This window comes from Molothrus ater, chromosome 3, assembly GCF_012460135.2.
Source record: "Molothrus ater isolate BHLD 08-10-18 breed brown headed cowbird chromosome 3, BPBGC_Mater_1.1, whole genome shotgun sequence".
Taxonomy (NCBI): Eukaryota; Metazoa; Chordata; class Aves; order Passeriformes; family Icteridae; genus Molothrus; species Molothrus ater.
The window spans coordinates 104966596-104987889 of NC_050480.2; the positions used below are offsets into that span (position 1 = coordinate 104966596).

At 34.9% G+C, this 21294-nt stretch overlaps 1 protein-coding gene across 1 annotated transcript in view; it reads right to left on the reverse strand.

Moving 5' to 3' along the window:
- Positions 1 to 21294, reverse strand: part of ASCC3 (activating signal cointegrator 1 complex subunit 3) — a 251823-nt gene that overhangs the window by 91308 nt on the left and 139221 nt on the right. Inside the window, exons 15-17 of the mRNA XM_036380163.2 lie at positions 7561 to 7752; positions 7011 to 7235; positions 507 to 626 (exon numbers count right to left, since the gene is read on the reverse strand). Of these exons, the coding sequence (XP_036236056.1) occupies positions 507 to 626; positions 7011 to 7235; positions 7561 to 7752 (537 nt within the window). The remainder of the gene's footprint in view (positions 1 to 506; positions 627 to 7010; positions 7236 to 7560; positions 7753 to 21294) is intronic.

Here is a 21294-nt window from a genome sequence, read left to right on the forward strand (position 1 = left end):
AATGCTTGTAAATATTACAAAAAAAATCCAAACAAATTAATTAAAGAAATCTTATAATTAATAAATCATATGATAGAAAATATCACCCAATTAAAATTTTTATTTTCTAGTTTATAAATTATTATACCAGGAAACATTCTAAAACAAAAGCTGATGGGGTGAGTGGGAATCAAGCAACTCAAAAATGCTTTCTTTTATCATTTCTATCTAATCTACAAAACTGAAACACTGAAAACAGCCTAAGTTACAGTAATTGTGTGATAAGAATGAATGATGTCCTTTGGAGCATAACTTGACCAGTTAAAATGTATTTTTATGTGAACAGAAGGGGCCTCATAATTCAGTGTTAAAAACACTCTGCTACAGAAAATATCTTCCTTTTTCTAAGCACTTTAAAAGAATTGCTGATGTCAGGTTAAGTAGAAATAGCAAATATTTATCCTCACATCAGGGAAGGATTAGAGACTCAGAACAGGTTACAGATTTTTTTAAAAAGCATTTTATACCTGATAAGCTTTGTGACTGATGCCATATACTAATGGATTTGCTCTCATCCGTACATAAAGATAAGTGTAACTTATCCACTTTACTGCTTCTTCCACATTAGTTACTGTGCCAAGAGCAATCTGGAAATAGGAGAAGAGACAAAATTAAGTATATATGTTACAGCTGTACATAAGTACTTGCCTGAAAACACATGGAATTCAGAGTATTAGCACAAGATTAAAGAAAGTGTTGGGATATTTCGAACGTATATAGTTTTGAAATAATCCTAAATCAATAACTTGACCAATTTATGCAACTTATCTTGTGAACATGTAATAACATGGGTTGCTTTGACCTAATACTATAGATACAGTGACCATAAATGATCTTTCATACATCACTTACAATTTTTACAACTAAAAGGTATTATTGAGCAAGATTGTTATAAAAATAAAAAGACAAACAAACCAAAATTATTCTGTAGTGGATATGGTCAAGGTAATTTTAAGACGAGTACTTGAAAAGAAAAGAATCTACATTTAAAAGATTATAATTTCATCATGCCAATGTGAAAGCACCATTGGGTCCTAAGCAAAATGATACCAAGAATCTCCAGGTTTTCTCTTCCTCATACTTGGCAATCCTTTTATACACAGTCTTTATAAATAATTTTCTCCTTTTGTAGCTGCAAGTTAAACATACAGGTATCTGCTAGATTTTTGGTATATCAAAATATGACAAAATTGAAGAGATTATATATGTATAAAAATATATACACATATATATATATATATATATACATATACATACATACATACATTTATATACATGTTTATTTATATTTCAAGGCTAAATCAGGTATACCAAACAATTTTTTGTACTGGGTGACTTTTTTTTTCTCCTGAAAATTCAATACTTTTATCACCAAATTGTTGACCACACACATATTTTTACTTGATAACTTCAACTCTATTTTGTACTTGTTACACTCACAAGAAACATTTTACTGCTTAATTCCAGTTAATCTGATTTTACCAGAAGAATTTAATATTTCCTGCATGTCCCATGAACAAACCTTTTTTGGTTGTTGCTGGTTGTTAAAACAAGCAAAAGTCCCTCTTACTAAAGTTTTGTGATTCATTACTGCATTTATTTTTGTTTTATTGGTGTTTGGATTTCATATAAATCTTCTGACTTGGCAGAAATAATAATTTAAAAAAGCCTATAGAACTGAGTACATATGCATGTTCAGACTGAAGTACCTAGACCTTAATAACAATACTGACATTCTTTTGCAAATAACATAGATAATTGGTAAAAAATAACAATGAAAGGGATATCTGCCTTGAGTAAACTTGAATCCAGTAAAACCTTGTTAATATCAGTGTCTAATAGCATGGAGTAACCCTAGGCTTTGCTTAACACACTTTTCATGAGGTATTTTGTTGTTCAAAAGCATAAGGAGACTGGGGGAAGTCCCACAGTATTGCTTTTCAAGGCAATAGCTACATAATGCACTGAGGTAGCTACAAAAGCATTCAGTTCTTCACAGACTACTACAGGGATAACATGGAATACCCCACAGGTTACTAGCACTTGATTTGTACACAGGTTATTTGGAGCATTTGGTTTCTTTGCATGACTCAAATATCTTTCAGTGCAGAACTTGAAAGAGCTTAAAAACATAGTCCACTAGTCTCATTTTCAAGAACCACTTTCATAATCCTGAAAACATAATATTCTTGTTACTGAAAACAATGAAGTCTGACAAAAATCAAAACAAAACACGCTTCACTTTTTCTTTGCCTCATTTGTTCAAATGTCTGATTCTATTGCTATTCTATTCTATTCTATTCTATTCTATTCTAATTAATTATTTTAATAAGTTAAAAGAAAAAACTGAAGGAAAAAAGCAATTGTGAAATACAGTTGGGTTTCAGATATGGCACTGAAAATCTAATACTGTGCTTTCCTTCTTCCCACAAATTCAAGAATACACAGTCAAAAAAACCCCAGAGTAATTTCTAAATATTTGCTGCCATCTAGTGTTCAAGTAAAGTTCTTAGGCACTGAAAATTTATCCTACATTAAACAGTATGAACGATCCAAGTTTCCAGCAGTTCCTCAATGGTGTATTAGACATTTAGTTACAGATGGAATAATTGGTGAGCAGAAATATTTACTATCTTGACATTGTATTGTCCAATTGCACCAGTTTTCATAAAGCAATTTTGATTTTTCACAGCTCAAATGTAATAATGGTGTTTAATCACTCACAGAATGCAGTTTTAAGTACTATTTTTTCCTACTCACTGTGTAATTTTAAATTACAGCAATAAGCAGCATCACACAAATTTAACTAATTTTGCAGTGACTGACATTGCCATCATTGAGCAACATGCTTAGCAGCATTTATTGTCATTTATTTTCTTTTTGCCCTCCTTTTTTTTTTACAAATGCTACACTACAAACTTTATCAAGTTGAATGATATTTCAGAGGAGGTGGTTTTGATATGCAAAAAAGTGTAAACAGATATAAGTAGCATGGCTTTTGGGGAGCAGCTCTTGAAAAATGAGGTTTTTTTTCTCTGATATTTCTGATGATTAGAAAAGGGCATAAAAATATTACCCATAATATATACATTCTTTTTTACATACATGTGCCTATTTACAAATATACTGTCTGTTGTTGTATAATTGAGTCTGATTACACAAAGAAAAATTTCAATATATATATAAAATATTTGTTGGTAAGGTAAGAGAGCAAGGAACCTTTCTCACAACCGAATAAGCAATTTTCTGTTTCCTTTGGAAACCAGTGGATTTTAAATTACTATTTCAGCCCCACAGGACTATGGTCTTAGTCCTGTGAAGCTTTTGAAATAATTATTGCTACTAGAATTGTCCCAAGTCAGACAGAATCTCCTGTGCTTTGTCCCATACCCAGATCAGCCATTGTGTCATCCAGCTCCTGAGTGATTTTTTTTTAAGAAGGACTCTGAAGGAATTTTTCTTCTCTTCTGAAAACCCTTTCTTTCAAGGCAAAAGATTAAGAGGTTTGTCCAGATTTAAAAAGCCACCAGGTTCTACATTCCTGTCTTCAGAGGAAAATCACAAGCATATGCAAGTGAAGGCACACACCCTGGGGAAGGTATGCCCACTGTCCAGCACTGCAAATCATTTCCTAAGCTCTCTGGGGAAAGGAGTCATCCCAGCAAACAAGCTGGAGTCCAGCTGTGGTTGTTAGGGAGGGCTCTTTCAGGTGGAAACCATTAGGGAAGGAATGGTGACCTGCATTGTATGAGCTATTGATGATAGTTCCCAGATAAGTTAAAGTTTATGGTCCAATTAAACCACATCCCCTGCATCTTATCTTTCTTCCTGTATTTCCAGAAAAGACAGCCATAGGTATTTTCTGTTTGCCAGCTGGTCAACTGCCCCAGGACTTGCTCCTCTCAACTTAGTACCTTAACTAGCTGTTTTATTCCTTTTTACATCCTATTATGCCCACTGGCAAAATCTCAGCAAAAAAAGGAAAAGGGCATCTCCATGCCTTCATTGATCATCACTTATTTACTATTCTGCTAATTTTTAGGAGGAAAAAACCCCACAAAACCAAAGCAAACCTCAGATCTGCAGAAGAGAATTAACAGCAGACTGACATGCTGATGTACACATTCAAAGTCTTAATTTTGATGTCAGCTGAATGTAGTTGGATACATTTCAGGTTTCTCCACTCTGTAGCTCTCCTAAGAACAAAAGCACTGAAGCATCAAGACCAGCTGTCTCTGAGGTCAGGTAACAGCAAGTGCTGAAGGGCAAAATGCAGGAATGAGGAAGAAGCATCACAGACATTTCTCCCAAACTATTTAACAATTGCATCTCAAGGTCTTTAGTTAAAGGTATTGGCTTTGTACTTGGTTACTTTAAATGGATTTTTATTCCATTTATGGACAGTTTTTCAAGTACTTTTCTGTTTAGAAACAGCTCCCTGCAGAGAGTTCCACTGCCTAACCACCCAGCTGACATAATTTTGTTTTCTAAACCTGCCACTGGCTCATTGCAGCCAAAACACCCTGGTTCTTGTCCCAGGGGAGATGCAGTCTTTTGCCATATTACTTCACGTATTGCTTCACAAAACTCTGTCACATAATCTTGATCTGTTTTGTTCTCTCCTGAAGCATACAGAAAAATTGGTGGGCTCCTTTCACTGAAACAGATTTATTTCTTTGCCCATCCTCTCTGAAAATTTCTTGATTCTAGAGAATTACCTTTTATCTGGATATATACTGTAATTTTTTGCACTATTGCCCAAATTTTGTCTCCTGCACAACATAAGTCTAGGTACAAAATTCAAGGCCCTGGATTCCACTTAGCAATTGCTTGGCCAGGATTATATGCTGTATTACCATAAATATCTGAATCATTCTTAACATTCACCTATTTCTGCCAAGAGACCTGGTCTAGATAAAAGCACTTTCATATTCTTGTGGAAACATGAAGTCTTTCCATACTTCCAACTGCTGCCTTCATTTTATCAGCCCTTCTTTCAGCTATTGGTGTGTCCATAACAAATTAAGAATTTAAACAATTCAGCAGTGCTTCTGGCCTTTAATTTGTTTCTCTTTACAACTAGAGAATAAGCATTTGGATTTCCTGAACCACTTGTAATGAAAGCAGATTCTGCTCCTACAATATGTTGTTTTATTACCCATCAGTGCAGATTTCCTGGTGCTAACAAAAGGCTCTGTTATGGAGAAGTTGTCAGTGGTCATCAACATACTTGTCTTGATTTCTGTAACACATCAGTCAAAACCCATATATTTTGTATCCATACAGTGCTTTGTTACTACCAAAGGGCAGAAGATGACAAAAATTGAATGTGCTTCCTAAGACTATATACTTAATCATATGATGGCATATATTTTAAAACATGTTTTTTTTTTTTTCCAGAATGGTGCAGCATATTGGAATAGTAATCTCCAGATAAACTTAACAATTTCTTCTAAATCATCTCTATCTTTCTCAGAGAATTCCACTACCTTAGATCAAATCAGCATACACAGAAGTTTAGACTGACTCCAATTATAAGGAAATGTTATGAAGTTACTTTCCAAAAAATGCTGTCACAATAGTTCCTTGCCAGTGCTCATAGTATTGGTTACCTGTAATCTGGCAGGCACTAATTTTTCCTGCATGTTATGACAGGAGTATAAGTAATGTCACATATGTTGCCTTCATGCCCTTGCTATGCTATTGTGCTTCATTGCTATTTCTACTAGCAATCATTTATCACTGTAATTAACAAAATTCTGATTGCACCTTCAGCTTTTGTAACTGTATCACTTAATGGAATCTGGGGTAATTTTAAAGCCATGAGTACACTGTTCTTTTCAGATTACTACCATTACACAAAATCAGAAAAAAAGCCTAACTTCCTAATATTTTATAAAATGTAGCAAACTCCTCTGCTGTGAAGGAAAGCCTACCCAACCCTTGTTTCACGGTCTGCTTTCTGTGTCTCAAAAAAAAGAACAAAGCTCTTCTGTGAAATCTGGCTGGATTTTTTCCTATTGAAAAGGCACACGGTATCCCAAAACCAGATCACTCTCTCCTGACTTATTGTGGTGCTGAACAATAACCACAAATATTCCTGACTTACACAACCAACTTTAGGAAGTAAATTTTTACTGCTAATGTGTAAGTTGCTACTATGCAGTTTTAAATAACTGAATATCCATCCAGGTCCACTTAGAGAATATTCAGAGGTGTCTATTTCCAGGACCATTAAGTATTGTCAAAAGGAAATGGTTGAGAGCAATATATCTGCCCAATGCAAGTATGCCTTCCATTTATTTTTTCTCTTTTTTTTTTTTTTTTTGTGGTAGAAGGAGAGATGGGAAAATTGAGAAAGTGATGAAAAGACAAAATAAGCAAATATGTAAGAATTGAGTAGATAAAACAACAAGCATCTTCAAAAAGCTATTCTTAATAGACCAAATAAACTTCATATCTTTCAAAATGATAAGCAGTTTTATGTCACTGGACACTTAAGTCTAGCTAAAATGCTTGACTTTAGCTGAAAAAATGTCTTGTGCCTTTGAAAAAAAAAAAAAAAGTTAAAGCAAAGTCCATTATTCTTCCTTTCCTGCAGTTAAATATGTGAATTTGGTTATACACAGAAAGACAGGCTTTAATTTTTTTTGTGGATTTTACTTCTCAGTTATGCAGAACATCTACTAAATTCTAAAAAATCACTTCTGATTAGGTAAATGCTGCATTGCTACAGTTTTATCTTAATGGTATTTTGACCCTCCATCCTACTTTGAATACCTGCTATATTTTGTAAAAGACCCCCCTTTTTCACATATGTAGCAGTTCACTTAAACATACACACCTACACACTAACAGTAATAAAATATGTACAATGAAAATTTTATTAAGTGTGAGAATATTGCATTTTTGTTTCAAATAATGTCAATCCTTTAAAGTTTACTAGTTTCTCTAAACAAATCAAAGGTTACCTCTGCATTTAAGTTGTCTGCAAGGCTTTCAAGAAACTGGCTTTCAATTGGGTTCTGCTGTGTAAGAAGAGTCAGGTAATGACTGAGTTTATCATGAGTTGTAATAATGATGCCTTCTCCGAATTTGTCAAACTGAGGCCGTCCAGCTCGACCAAATATCTGCATGACATCTAAAATTCCAAGGTCAACAAAGGAGCCTCTTTTTGCAGCATATATTTGTGTTCCCTGGTTGAGGAAAAGTTAATAAAAATTAACATAAATACACATGAATATAATCCTGATGAGCTGAATACTGAAATTAGGCAAATATAGTATGATTTCAGAAGTGTACTTTAACTAATCCTTTCATAATCTTTGATATATTTAAATCTTTACTATACAAACTAGACTCCCACTGGAGAGAATCAGTTTAATGAGATATAAATAACATTTCAAGTCAATCAGATATTTCCCCTCCAGGCCCAAAACTCACAAGAAATCTTGCTATCTATACTTCTTCACAGGTTTCTTTTAAGACAGATAACTGCTTGCAGAGCAGGGAAGCTCTTACCTTAATAACAACAGCATGAGCAGGCAGATTGACACCCCAAGCAAGTGTAGCTGTACAAACCAAGACTTTGATATGTCCGTTAGAAAACAAGTTCTCAACCAAACTTCTGTCTTGCCGCAGCATTCCCGCGTGATGAATACTAAATCCATCTGGAAACAGCTCACGGAGCTGCTTATTTCTGGATCTCTGTACCTGGAGTGGGCAAGAATAACAATTAAGTTCACTTCTAATTACAGCACAAGAAGTATGGTATTAAAAAAATACAGGAAAAAATTGGGCATTATTATGAGTCATTGAAAGAAACTCTTTCTATTAAGATTGGACTTTCCATCAAGGCCAGTTTGTGATGATTTTCTATAAATTATCATGTCTATACTTGTTTTCCAGAGAATACCCTTAATTCTATAAAAGACTGCAAGAAGTTTAATCCTTGTACAGAAGTGTAGCTTCACTTAAATGGAGATTCAAGGTAACCAACAGTGAGTACATGGAAACTGAGAATTCTCTTATCATTTTTCCTTAAAATAAACTCTTTCAGACCTGTGGAGGCAGCTTGGGCAGGCTTGAGGCATCAGGCCACACACTATACTTACCATGAAGGAGGGGACACCCTTCCCCACCACCAGCCATTGTATGGGTGCAGCACAGCCTGAATCAATAAATTCATGTTTCAAACTGTTCATCTAGCCCTCATTTTCCCTTTCCCACAGGCAGGAGCCTGGGATCTCAGTCTGCAAAACCTCCAGCCTCCTGCAGGGTATGAGCTCTGTGAGCATTATTTCTGGGTGCTGGCTTTATCCTGCTTCATCTACACTGAACACTGCCTCTAAGTTATGAAAAACTAATATACTTCCCTAATTTGCCACAAACACTTCTGATTTTCTGCCTGTCTCTTCCACATTCCTACCTGCTGCACTAACTGCCTTCCAAAACCAGTTGCTGCTAAATGTGATACCAAAAGGGTTGTGGTAATGACAATTCTAATTTTTTTCTAAACCAGATTTTTTTATCTTTGTCCATGGAGAATCTCTACTTTTCCAAACCACACAAAGGTTAAGTAGTATTTAACTGTCACTGTATTTTCAGCCGTATGTATTATAGTGAATTAATTCTAGATAAAATTAGATTTTTATTGTTTTTATTGTTGATGTTGTTATCTCTTCACATTTACCATTTCCTGACACACAGCCACTGAAAAGTTGATTTATGGGATACAGAGTGGGTAAAGCAAAGCAAAACATGGTTCGCAGTACTGGCAAACTGCCAAACATGAACAATAAATCTCTGCAAACACAGAAATGAATAGGGAGATGGGAATGCAATTATAAAAGGAGGACATGAAAAGAAAAATATTGTAGGAAAAACACATTTCTCAGTTTCTCAATTATCCAGCTTTTCAATATCTGATCTTTCCTGCTTTAGCAGTAATTATTTACTATTCGTTTAAAGGAAATCAAATTCAGCTTTTAAACTACACATGACTTTTTGGCAAATTTAATTAACTGCTGTAGTGCCTAAAAATGAATAAATAATAAATTGATAAATTGGCCCTGCAGTTCATGAAGCTTATTCTTCATGAGCTAACAAATAGAACCAAATATTTCATAAAGAGCACAGATGCACCAAGGTTTGCCTTTATTGATTATCAACAACAAAATTCACAGCAGGTTGTGAGTTGTGTAAAATTCACTTCAACTGCTTCTGTGACACAGAAATTTGGATTGCTCTTGATTATATCTGGAACTTGGTGTAAACATTTAAGTATGAATTAGCTCTTTTCTTAAATGATTAAACAACCATCAAAAAATTCACTTTTTTAGAACTTTCTGTGTTGGTGTCACATGCCTATTTTATATGCATTAAGGTATCCACTTTTCAAAAAACACAATTATTCAATATAAAAAACATTACACTTTATTATAATCTTAGCTTAAAAAGCAGAATCTTCCTCTGAAATCCTCAAAATTCAAAATTTCATACCTTTGTAATTTGATTGCTTACGTCGTTTAATGTATGGAACAACAGGGCAATATACAAATGGAAAGCTAAGAATAGTAGGATTGTGTACTAGATATAGAAGAAAACTATTTGTTTATGGTTTTAGGAAGTACAATTTCATCAATTTATAAGAGAGGAATTTGTGAATACAGTAAAAAGAAAGAGGAAGGAAAAATGTTTGTGACAGAAAACATCTAAAGACATGGCAATGCTAGTCTGACTATAATTCAGTACTGACAAGCTTAAGCTTAATCTAAACTGTTCAAAAATACATAGGTACACTTACATGTTGCACTTAAAAAGAATAAAAAATCTAGTTCTAAAATCTACCCCACATTCTAAAAGAACATCTTTTAAATATTTAAAATGTACAGGTTCATATATTGAATCTGTGAAGTGCTAGACTTCCAGTCTACACAGCTAACAGGTTTAGAAATATAGGAATTTTTTTTTTACAAGACAGAAGATGATGAAATTTTTTAAATGAAAAAATTCACAGGGTCACTTTTGACATAGGAAAAAACCAAATGCTGAGGAAATAAAATTGTTAGTTATTCTGGATGATTCTATTAACTGCACAGAAATGGAAATTATTTTCTTCCCATAAATTTGTGTTCACTTTAGATTACAAAGATACAAGGCAAGTTAGTTCAAGAAAAATGATATAATCCAATTTTATAAAATTCACTTGAGAAAATAAAATAAAAAACCGATTCCCATATTGCAGTGATGCCTAGAAAAATTGCTCACATAATGTATCATTTAAGCATATTTGCTTTTGTACAAACCTTTTAAACTCTTGTGAAAATGAAGTGCATGGCTCTTGTATTTAATCTGAATTTTAATGGTTACAGAGACAACAAAACCAAGACTACTAAATAAAGGAACTGAAACTATAAAAAGTTATATTGCTTCCACCTTGTTCTATAACAGAATAAAACCAAGAGATTTTACTTAAAATTTATACAAAATGTTACTAAGTGCCTCAGGTGTATGGAGAAGTTGTTATTATGAGGTATAGCACTGGTCTCCTGATTAGAATTGATTTTCTTTCCCCTCCCTTATTGCTCAAGAGGGCTGTAGATTTATGACCTTTGCTTACATGTGTGTGTGCATCTAAAACAGTATGTGTTAAATAAATTCCCAGTTTAGCTTGCTGCCCCCTATATTTCTCCTTTAAATGTCTTGAATTTTGTGCAATTCTTGATTAAGACACATGAAAAATGCCACAATTAGACATAGAAAAATGTCCTGCTTAATTTTAATGAGAAATGATGCATATATAGCAGGAAAAAAGAAATCCAATGTTTCTACTAAAGACTTATGAAAGGTAGCACCTTTCCTTACCCTTTTCATGCATCTGGTATCACAAAGGAATCATCATTCATAACAACTATAAGGTGTACACTCTTTGAAATACTCATACAGTGAACCAAAGAATGAAATTTTTAGGCCTGTAAATACCTTTTTCTCTTACTTTATATAGAAAGAAGGTAAAAAAGAGCAATAAAGCTTGATTATGAGAAGCAGCTGCCAATAAATTGCTTCTCGATACATGAAACATGAATTTATGGCTTGTTTTGTGTTTTTTTTTAAATCTCCAAATGCTACCCTCATCTAGGATAAACAAAGTAGATCATCACTACTTGCTATGATAATTTTTTTCCTTTCTGTAGATTACTCATTTTTCTTTTATGCACGCTCATTTTAAGGTATTGCTTGAAATTCTGAATTTGGGTGTTTTTTCCCACAAATAACGCCGTTTTTGACTCTAACTGCATATAAAGGAGTCTCGTGTTTTTCCCTGTAACAAAAAATTACTATTACTATATTCTGTTTTTTCCCACCAATAATGCAGTTTTTGACTCATGTATTCTCTTTGAATAACAAAAATGGCACAGGCTATTCTAGCATTTTTCTCACGATCTCCTTACTACAGCAAACTTCATGCTCATGACCATATGACTCAATCATTGTAATTTCCTTTCTGTGGAGTTCACTATAGGGCAGCACTTGCACTTGGTTCAGAATGCACCATTATATTTGTTCACTGGTTTGAGCAATCCTGAGCAATTTATTCCCACCCTCCATTCTCTGCACTGTCCTGACACCCTGCAAAGTGGCAGCTCTTAATTTTGAGGCCTCATTAGCCTCACTTGATGAGTGTTGGAGTTCAGATAGCACAGACATTACAGACACCACACAAAGTAAGGAATCTTTTGCTGCAGCCTTCAATGAACAGCAGTTATAATTAGTACTACTACTTGTGATGAATACAGGTCAAATATACCCAAGTAACTATTTTGTAACTTTGCTCAAGACATTCAGAAATGTAATTTGTAGGCTGACCTAAATTGTTTAACTCCCAACAAGACAAAAGTCTCCTCTGCCTCATTCATATTACTAAAACTGCTGAATCTGCTCTGCTGGTTCATTTTAAGAATACTGACTGTCTTTCAAAATTTATGAGATCAGGTAGAATGGAAAAAGTGTCCATCTGCTCCAGAAGTAAAGGTCAGCTGACAGAAGCAGAATGAAAAAAGGGAAGTTGAAGAGTCCATCCATGGGCTTATTGCTGTTTCATAAATATAAAATAACTAAGTATGAGAGAAACAGAAAGAAATGATCAAAGGATTGCATGATCATTCACCATTTTTGCTCTTCAGAATTTACTACATTCATGTTGCATATTAATTTACCTATATATGCAAAAGTTTTATTCGTTTATTTTCAACTTCTGTTTCAAAGGAGAGAGATCTTGGATGGTGTAAATAAAACCACTAGAGGTTGTTTTTTTTAATATAAGTTCAGAATATAGTAATTTTTTTGTTACAGGGAAAAACATGAGACTCCTTTATATGCAGTTAGAGAAGTACATGAAACCTAGAGAAAATACTATGAAAGATAAGCAGTAACATTATTTGAGAGTTTATGACAACAATTGTATGGAGAAATACAGATTTGAGTCTAAAGGGAGAAAAAAGGTATGCATGTGAGGTACACTGATTTGACTTGAGGACTGTCCTTTTTGAATTAGAACTGTTATTTGTATCATTCCACTTGTATTGTCTGCACAACAATTAAGCTACCAGCAGCTGTTTCTAGGACAAGGACAAAGCAGCATTTTTTGGGGTAGCAGTAAGATTACTTGCCTTGCTCTTTCCTGGGAACAGAGGCATTAGCTTCACTGACTGTTCACCGTGCAACTGGGCCCTGTGAAGAACCCAAAAACTACTGAGAGCCTCTCCTCACCAAGATAACACACATGACCTAGCAGATAATTTTTGGAGGGATGCAGGCTGCCCAATATGCTATTCTACTTAAGGAGAATGCATGCTCATTCTCTACACCTTTACTTTTTTAATGTATCTAACAATTCACTTTGTATAGTTGTCCTGAAGTAGTACCTCTGTTCAGTACTTACTCTTTTACTGGGATATAATTAGTTGGTACCTGGCAAGACATTATTTGAAGATGGTAATTCTAACAAACAAATGTGAATCAGTTTGAATCTCTCCTCAAGAGTCAATAATCTAATTGTCTCCCTCTGGCTATTTAAGTTCACTGTATTAAACTTAGAATTTTTTAAAGCTATGAGTTACTGTCTGATCAATTTACTGATATCACCTCAGTTAATTCTGTAAAGTGCTTTAAAAACACCTCTGAAGGAGAAGGAAGGAGAGTAGTGGGACTGTTCCAATCAGAACAGTTTAAAAAGAATTCCTATAAATTATACTTTGATTCTCTTTTTCATTCACAAAGGAAGGAAGTGTAAGGCAAAATTCTGGTAATTTTTTTCTGTTGTCCTGGTCTTACCACTGATCCTAACTCATTTATTGCATAAGGTTGTGTTTCATCCATTTGGTACCTCAGGGAGTGATGATTATCAGTTAAATAAGGGATTGGCATGGTGTCCAGAAATATCTTGCTTTTTTCAGTGTGTTCTTTTTACAGTACACTGTTATATCATAGCAGCCCCATTTTTTTTCACTGGAAAAGTTTCATGGTTCATAGAGAATGAATTATTCCGTGGGAAAAGGAGGAACAGCCTTCAGATTTTAAAACTTGTGCAAGAGCATTTAATGTAATCTTTGATTCCTCAGGTCTATAATCTATAATGCATTAGACAGAAGTGTTTACAGACCTCACTGATCAGAGAAGCTAAGGAAATGTGGTATAATGTTTAAAATGTTGCACTTTTGAGCCAGCCAGACAAGCCAATAATGAAAGAAATGCGAATGCAAGTCTGACCATGCACAAATGATGGATTTTGGATGGACAAGTCACTGAGGATGTAGGCATAGTTTCCAATTACCTCACTTACTGCCTAAAAAACCACCTATCAAGCAAAAAAAGGAACTATTTGTATAGACAATACACTACTTCAACCTCAGCCAGAATTTTATAACATGGACCAAAGTAACCTAATATTTTACTTCAAGCCAAACTGCAATGTCTGTCTTAAAGGTGAATAAATTAATAATTCTCAAATAAAAGGGTTTAAGAACTTAGATTGACAAACAATTCCAGCAGTAGATTTAGACAGAAAGGAAATGTTCATTATAATCACCCAGTTTAAGCACCACCTCTCAGTGAAGATAACAACATTTTTCATATATTTTACAATGATAAGCATATTTATCTTGTTTATAGCAAGTAAAATAAAATTATATAGAGAAATTTTTGTACTGCTTCAGTGTGTTGAAAATCTGGACTTCCTCAAATCTGCGACACCAATCTGTGACTAAATAATCTCAACTCTTATTAAGACAAGTGTCAAAACAGTTTAACAACAACATGAAAATGCACATCAATTAATATTGAATTGATTATATAACATCACAATTTTAAATTGCATGCAAAATAATTCTAGTCAAAATCTTTCTTTCTTTCTCATCAATTTAGAATTCAACCACTCTCATTCTGGGAACAGAAGTATGAAACGTGTGAAATACAGCAAAGTATCTATTTGCCTCCAGTCTTTGAGATAATAAGTCCTGTTGCCATATTCAATAACCACTTAGAATACACAGATGAAAAAAACATCAATCTTGGTCTGTTTTGCTGACAGCAGAAGTTTTCAGTATGGTGTTATAAAACTAGCTGGTGGGGAAGATACACAGCACTGAAAGAAATTGATAGAGAGAGAGTTTGATGACATGCAAGGATGAATTTTTACTGGTTTCACTTTGAATACTGACAACCTCTGGAGACCTAGTTAAACCTTTTGTTGCTGTGCTTAACTGTGCAAAGATTTCAATATTTCTGCCTCAACAGGAAAGTGATACTGCATGGTGTCTACAAAAACATTTGTTATATTTGAGAACACAATTTTTGCTTTGTAATACTCAAAATTGCCACTCTGCTGAGCCATGACAAGACTGAATGCATTTTTAGTGAGAAACAATGAAAGCAGAAAGTCTTTTAAAGTTCTTTCCAATACTGCTGCACCTTACTTAATACATATCATAACAATTTTTACTGCAACTGCTCCTCAAAGGCTATACTGACTGAGACATTATTAAACCTGCAAGAAAAATATTTTGTGAACATTAAGCATATTTCTCATTCCATAATTAAACCACAAATGTCCACTAAACTTCACAGCTATGCAAAGTGACAGATTGAGGATTCTCTGGAAGAATGGAATTTTCCTCACAGTTCTTATAGGTAATGGGAAATGTGCAGTATGAATTAATAGTTTACATGGTTTTCAAATAGCTGTAGACTGGCATCTTGACTGGCATGGTCATTACACATGACCATGAAAAGCTGAACCTTATTCTAAACCAGGAAAGTAATTTTTAGAGAGATGAACATTATTAAATATTAAATATCTTTTGATTAGGCATTGTGGCTTGATTTCTCCACTTGTCTAACTTCTGTCCTACACAACATGGAAGATAAGCATAACAATACTATGAAGGCACAATAAAAAAACTTGGCAGTCAGTAAAAGTGACAGAAATTCCTACACTAAAAAATTTCACAATTTGCCACTCATGAACTAACTTAAACTATGTAACTTGAATTTTAAGAAGAAAAAAAAAAAGAAACAAACTGGAACATCAGACCATCTGCAGCACTGCAAACCCAAGCTTTTTTCACTGCTACCAGTGTAATATAGAAAGAAAATTCATGATGTAACTAGCATCACTTAAAGGTTTTGTTTTTTTTTAATTGGTATGCTAATATTAAACAAGTCTCAGAACTAAAGACATTTTATTCCTCCTGTGCCTTTGCATTACAGAAGAATTTCAGGGATTCCTTAATAACGTTTGTAGTTCAGGGCTGCTGAATGTTAAATCTCACAAGAAAAGCAGTTTTGAGAACTCTCTAAAGGATTTGAAGGATCACACATGTTTATGTATTTTCATATTGCAATGTTTATATAGTAACATCTGATTAATTATATTAAGTAGTAATTACTTACTTTATTTGATATAGAACTACAAACAAAAAAAATCTATTAAGAAACTAAGAGACTTTTAAGGGGTAAGACCAGTAAAACCTGATTTCCTATGAATTTTATATTCCTTGTGCCTCTGGCCCAACTCAAATGCTAGCTCCATCTGGTTTCCCTAACTTCATCTCTCCCAGAATTATTTCACTGTGTTACTGTTTCATAAACTTATCCACTGCACCCTCGGGACAAAAGAATACATCTTAAAAATGGCATCTGTAAGGCTTATGCTGATTTTCAACACAGCCATCCAGTTATTACTAACACCTTTGACAACAATGTTGTCTTTTTCTCTAGTTTCATTCCAAATTACTTGCAGACTACTCTCAAGTTCTGCAAATTCAGTGCACAACTGTGAAGACTGTGGACTATTGAACATCATTCAAAATCAGTTTTAAAGGTAATGAAGTCTTTATGCAAGTGAGAGGGCGCAGAAGCAGCACCTAATAAGTGACAGAACAAGAAGGCTTCTATTACTATGCTCTTATGGCCAGCAGACTTGGGAATTGGGAGTCAGTTTGTCAGCTAAATTGAGGCAGCTATTAGGCTTGCTGCCAGAGGAAACCAGCAGATGCAACAAATGAGCATTGTTCAGTCACCTCCAAACAGCTTAATTTTACCCCCAGATCCTGTTCAAATGTAGGGTATTTTCCCACAGACCTCTGCTAAGTTACAAGATCCCTTATAGTTTCAAACTCCACTGAAAAAAATCAGTTTTTTTTACTCTCCTCTCTTAAAAAAACCCTCCCCTCAAATTCAGCCATTATAGTACCAGTATTTTATGTTACCTACTAGCATTTTATTTGATAGTTCATGAAGCCTGCAAGATAATTGCTTTGTAAAGTTTAGAAACCACAGAGACGAACATATTTATGTAAAATTAAATATGGCTTTGAAAGACTGTTTTCTACATCTACAGTTCTTTAAGCATTTACATAACCTAGCACGTATACCTCCCACCCAAGGCTGATATTTTGAGCAAAGGAATACTTCATTTTCTTGTTCAAGTAATTTTTATACCATATTTACAGAGATTTGGGGAGAAAAAAAATACTGCATTGATCTTAACTTATCCATCTGCCTTGGGGTTTATAAACAAGATTAGAAACCCTCTGCAAAACTGAGGAGCTTGCAATTGTTAAGCTATTGTAATTTATTTACTGTTATTTTAAAGCAGGATATACAGTTTCTTCATCAAGTTAACTTTAATTGTCTTATATAGCAGGTAAAACTCTGGGGAAATATAAGAAAATATCTCACATATCAAACACACCACAGAGACCAAATTATCTGGTATGGGAAGAGGTAAGGAGATTGTTACTTTCTCACTTAACACAGTACATAGCAGCACAAAACAGGTGAGAGGAGAGCTGCTGTGCTGATTGCTTGCACAGTCCCTCTCCAACCCTCATTAATTTCCATTTTTCACACTCTGTTTACTTATCTTGCATACATTAGTGCTAATGACTGTTCAAAAGTGTCAGATGCCACACTACGAGCTTCATTTTCTTTAATATTTTAATTATATTAACATTCTTCTGTAAAATTAGTAGTCATATCTGTTAAAATCATTACATTCTTCATGCATTTAGTCTTCTTGAAAGAGCTTTTCATTTCACAACTCTACCTTCTTTTAGGAGCAGCCTGTGAGAGACTGAAATGTGAAAGGCTAGTGATTCAAAGCAATTGGCCATTTGTGGAGCTGGCAGGGTGCTTTGCTCTGGTCAGGTTTGCAACCCTGCTCCCCCAACCAAGGGCAGGAGCATTTTGTATTTGTGGTGGGGAAACCTCTAATCCCTATAAGGCAAATAGCAGACAATGCCAACCCTTGCCTTAAAGAAGCGTTGTGTACATATTTATTAGTACATATATTAGCCCAAATAATTTATCACTTGAAGTAATAACATTTTAGAACAGAGTATCATTTTATTGTTTTAAATAGAAAAAATAACTGAGGCTGAAGTAAAAGCACATAAAAAAAAAGTAATTTTCCTACTTTAAGACTGAAAGCTAATACTACTTACGTAAAATACTTCTATAGATATCACTGCAAACGCATTCAAAACATATCAGTAGCTCTCCTAGATAAAGACAAGCACTTGATCTGTACAGAACTGAACCACACACCATGGTTCAGTGCCAAGACAAATATAATGTTTGAGGCATTATGTAAAACATGCATACTACAGGGTTATCATCAGGATATCAGTCCTCTGTGGTTTCAAGATGGTAATACTGAATTATGAATTAAAATCAAAATAAAAAGAGTGAAGAATCGTTGACCTTGCACTCTGAACAAACTTTTAATTAGAATCAGTGCGACACATAGTTTTAAAACTTTTAGTTGCACTTAATTTTCTCATTTTACACTTTGAAAGCTCACATAAAATAAGCTATATTGTATATAAAATGAATGTAAACAACATAATGTACAAGTAAGAATATAAAATACAGTGTCAGAGAGGATGAAGAAGACCTTCAAGATCATTGTCTAACCTTTGACCTAATATGACCACACCCACTAAACCACATTGTGAAGTGCCACATCCAAATATTTTTCCAATAATTCTGAGGACGGTAAGACCACCATTTCCCTAGGCAGCCTGTTCCAGCGCTTGACAACCTTTTTGATGAAGAAATTTTTTTGCAGCTTGTGGCCATTTTCCTTTGTCCTATCACTGGTTGTCTGGGAGAAGAGGCCAGCTTTCACCAAGCCACAATCTCCTTTCAGGCAGTCGTGGAGAGCAGTAACGTGCTCCCAAGTCTCCGTTTCTCCAGACTGAACACTCCCAGCTCCCCCAGCTGCTCCTTATAGGACCTGTGCTCCAGACCCTTCACCAGCTCTGTTGCCCTTCTCTGGACTTGCCCCAGCCCCTCAATGTCCTGCCTGGAATGAGAGGCCCAAAACTGAACATGGGATCTGAGGTGTGGCCTCCCCAGTGCTGAGTACAGGGGAGCAATCAGTGCCCTGGTCCTGCTGGCCACACTACTGCTGACACAGGCCAGGATGCCTTCTTGGCCACCTGGGCACACTGCTGGCTCATACTCATGCTGCAAAGCAAGGCTGGATATCATATCATCACTTATCTTTAGGAACTGGTTTGCATATCTAAGAATATTTTACTTTGTGAATTCCAGTCTAAATGTCAGAAGTTATTCAACAAAGGTGTCTCCTTCTGTTCATTTTATGTTTGCATATCAGCTATTTTTTGAAATTGATTTTTGAGTGCCAAATACAGAATTACCAATTCTGTTGTCAAAAAATTTCACATGGAATGGAAAAAGAGGGGCCACACTGACCTGTAACACTGATTGTATCTCTGCTAACCCCAGTGACCACTTGCTAGAGGGAAACCTACTGAGCCTGTTTTCTATAATATTATCAGACAGTCTTTCTGATAGTACCTGTAGAAATGGACTGATGACTTGTAATTCTTGGCATAGCCTTTTCATTCATGAGATCAACCTAGAACATACTCCCTACTCTATTTCTTCTTTGAGAAGGCATCATTTAAGATAAGAAGTTTCATCATAATTGTTTAATTTGCAGGCTGCTAGTATGGAAGCTAAGAGGGCTGGCTAATGCTGTCTGGTGCAGAGAAATCTCTAAGTAAAAGCTGAGCAACTGAGTGACCCTTAGAGCCAGGCCACTTGACATCAGCTTGGTATGGCAGGGTTCAGTTTGAGATTACAACTCTGCAGATGTCCACAGAGATCTGTGCATCTGCAGGAGGAGTCTGAGCACCCTGCACAGCCAGTGGGAGTCAGGCAGCAGAGCCTGTGCAGTGCTGCTGCTCTCTGCCATGTCTGCTGTGGATGAACTCAGGCTCCCCTGCCTGAAGCACACTGAACTTCCCCAACTGCAACAGCAGCTCAGACACATCACACATTTGTAGTTACCATGTGCCGTCTCCTAAAACTCCTGTGCTATAATTTCAGCTGGAAAAGCACCCCATGTTTCAAATTTAGACTAATGAGCAAGAATTATCCTGGAAAGAATAAAAGACAAATTAGACGTTCAAATAACTTTCCATTGCAACAAACTTCTATTGTAACTGACTCAGGTGGCATTTTCCCAACTCTCCCAGATGGCACATATCACTAATAGCTCTTAATTATCACTCAATATTCCAAGTAAATTGGAACTTAAATTATCTGCCTTCACACTAATCTCTGCTTATTCTAATACTCATACATTAAAATTAATCAGATCATCCTATATTTTAAATGCTGAACATAACAGAACTAAGGAACATCATAGTAAATGTAGGAATGGAAACTTTACATCCTTTCTATGGATGACAATGGCAACTTAATCAGGGGACATTATTTACCACAAACTCACTTCAGACTTGTTAGATCCCCCAAATGTAATTATGCAACCCCAAAATTACATTCCTATAGCCCTTCCTTTGTGATGGACAATCAGATGCACAAATTCACAGTCTGGCATCACCAGACTCAGTACAGGTCATAGTGCTACTTGAAAGTATGACAAAACCCAGTTCTTCTCCATGTGACAAAGCTGATAAGAACATACTCCAACCAAAATGTTCCCAAACTGTGGTCAGATAAAGAAGGTATTAAATGCCTACTTAATCTCAATTTTTCCCTAAGAAGAAAAAGGATAAGAGGTGTTAAGTGATTTTTTTTTTCTTATCTGTCAAATTTTCTACAGTTATTGGTTTAATTTTTAAGTTTGAGAGCAAAATTCCAGACTATTTTGTATTTGATAAAATGAGTTGACTGTGAAATCCCAAAGTTGTCTGAGATTCCTGAGTATAAATTCAGTCATGGAGGAAGAGGGATTTCCATTAATACCAGAAATAAATAAAAGTTTTATGAGGAATTTCACTCCTACCCCCTCAAAATCCCAAAAGAAAATGCTTTGCAGAGTATTGGCCTTCTTTCAACCTCTACCATTACACACAGTATATACTTTATAGAACAGAAAACTGAACTCAAGGAAATCTATATTATGGCTTTAACTCATGAAGTCCCACATTTACATCAGCCCCTTTACAGTCACAAAAAAAGCAGATATTTTTCCCTCAAAAAAAGACAGAAACTCATAGAACCCTTTGACAAATCTGTGTTCAAGTGTAATCAATTAATCCTCATGCATTTTCTCCATCTAATCCCTGTTCTGATGCCAGAAGCTAATTTCATACAAATCTTTTATAAGGGGAAATACAAATTTGAAAGATAGAAATATTGACTTTTCCTATTCGTTATTAAGTGTTATTCTGGTAATCAAAACAATGACTAAAAGAC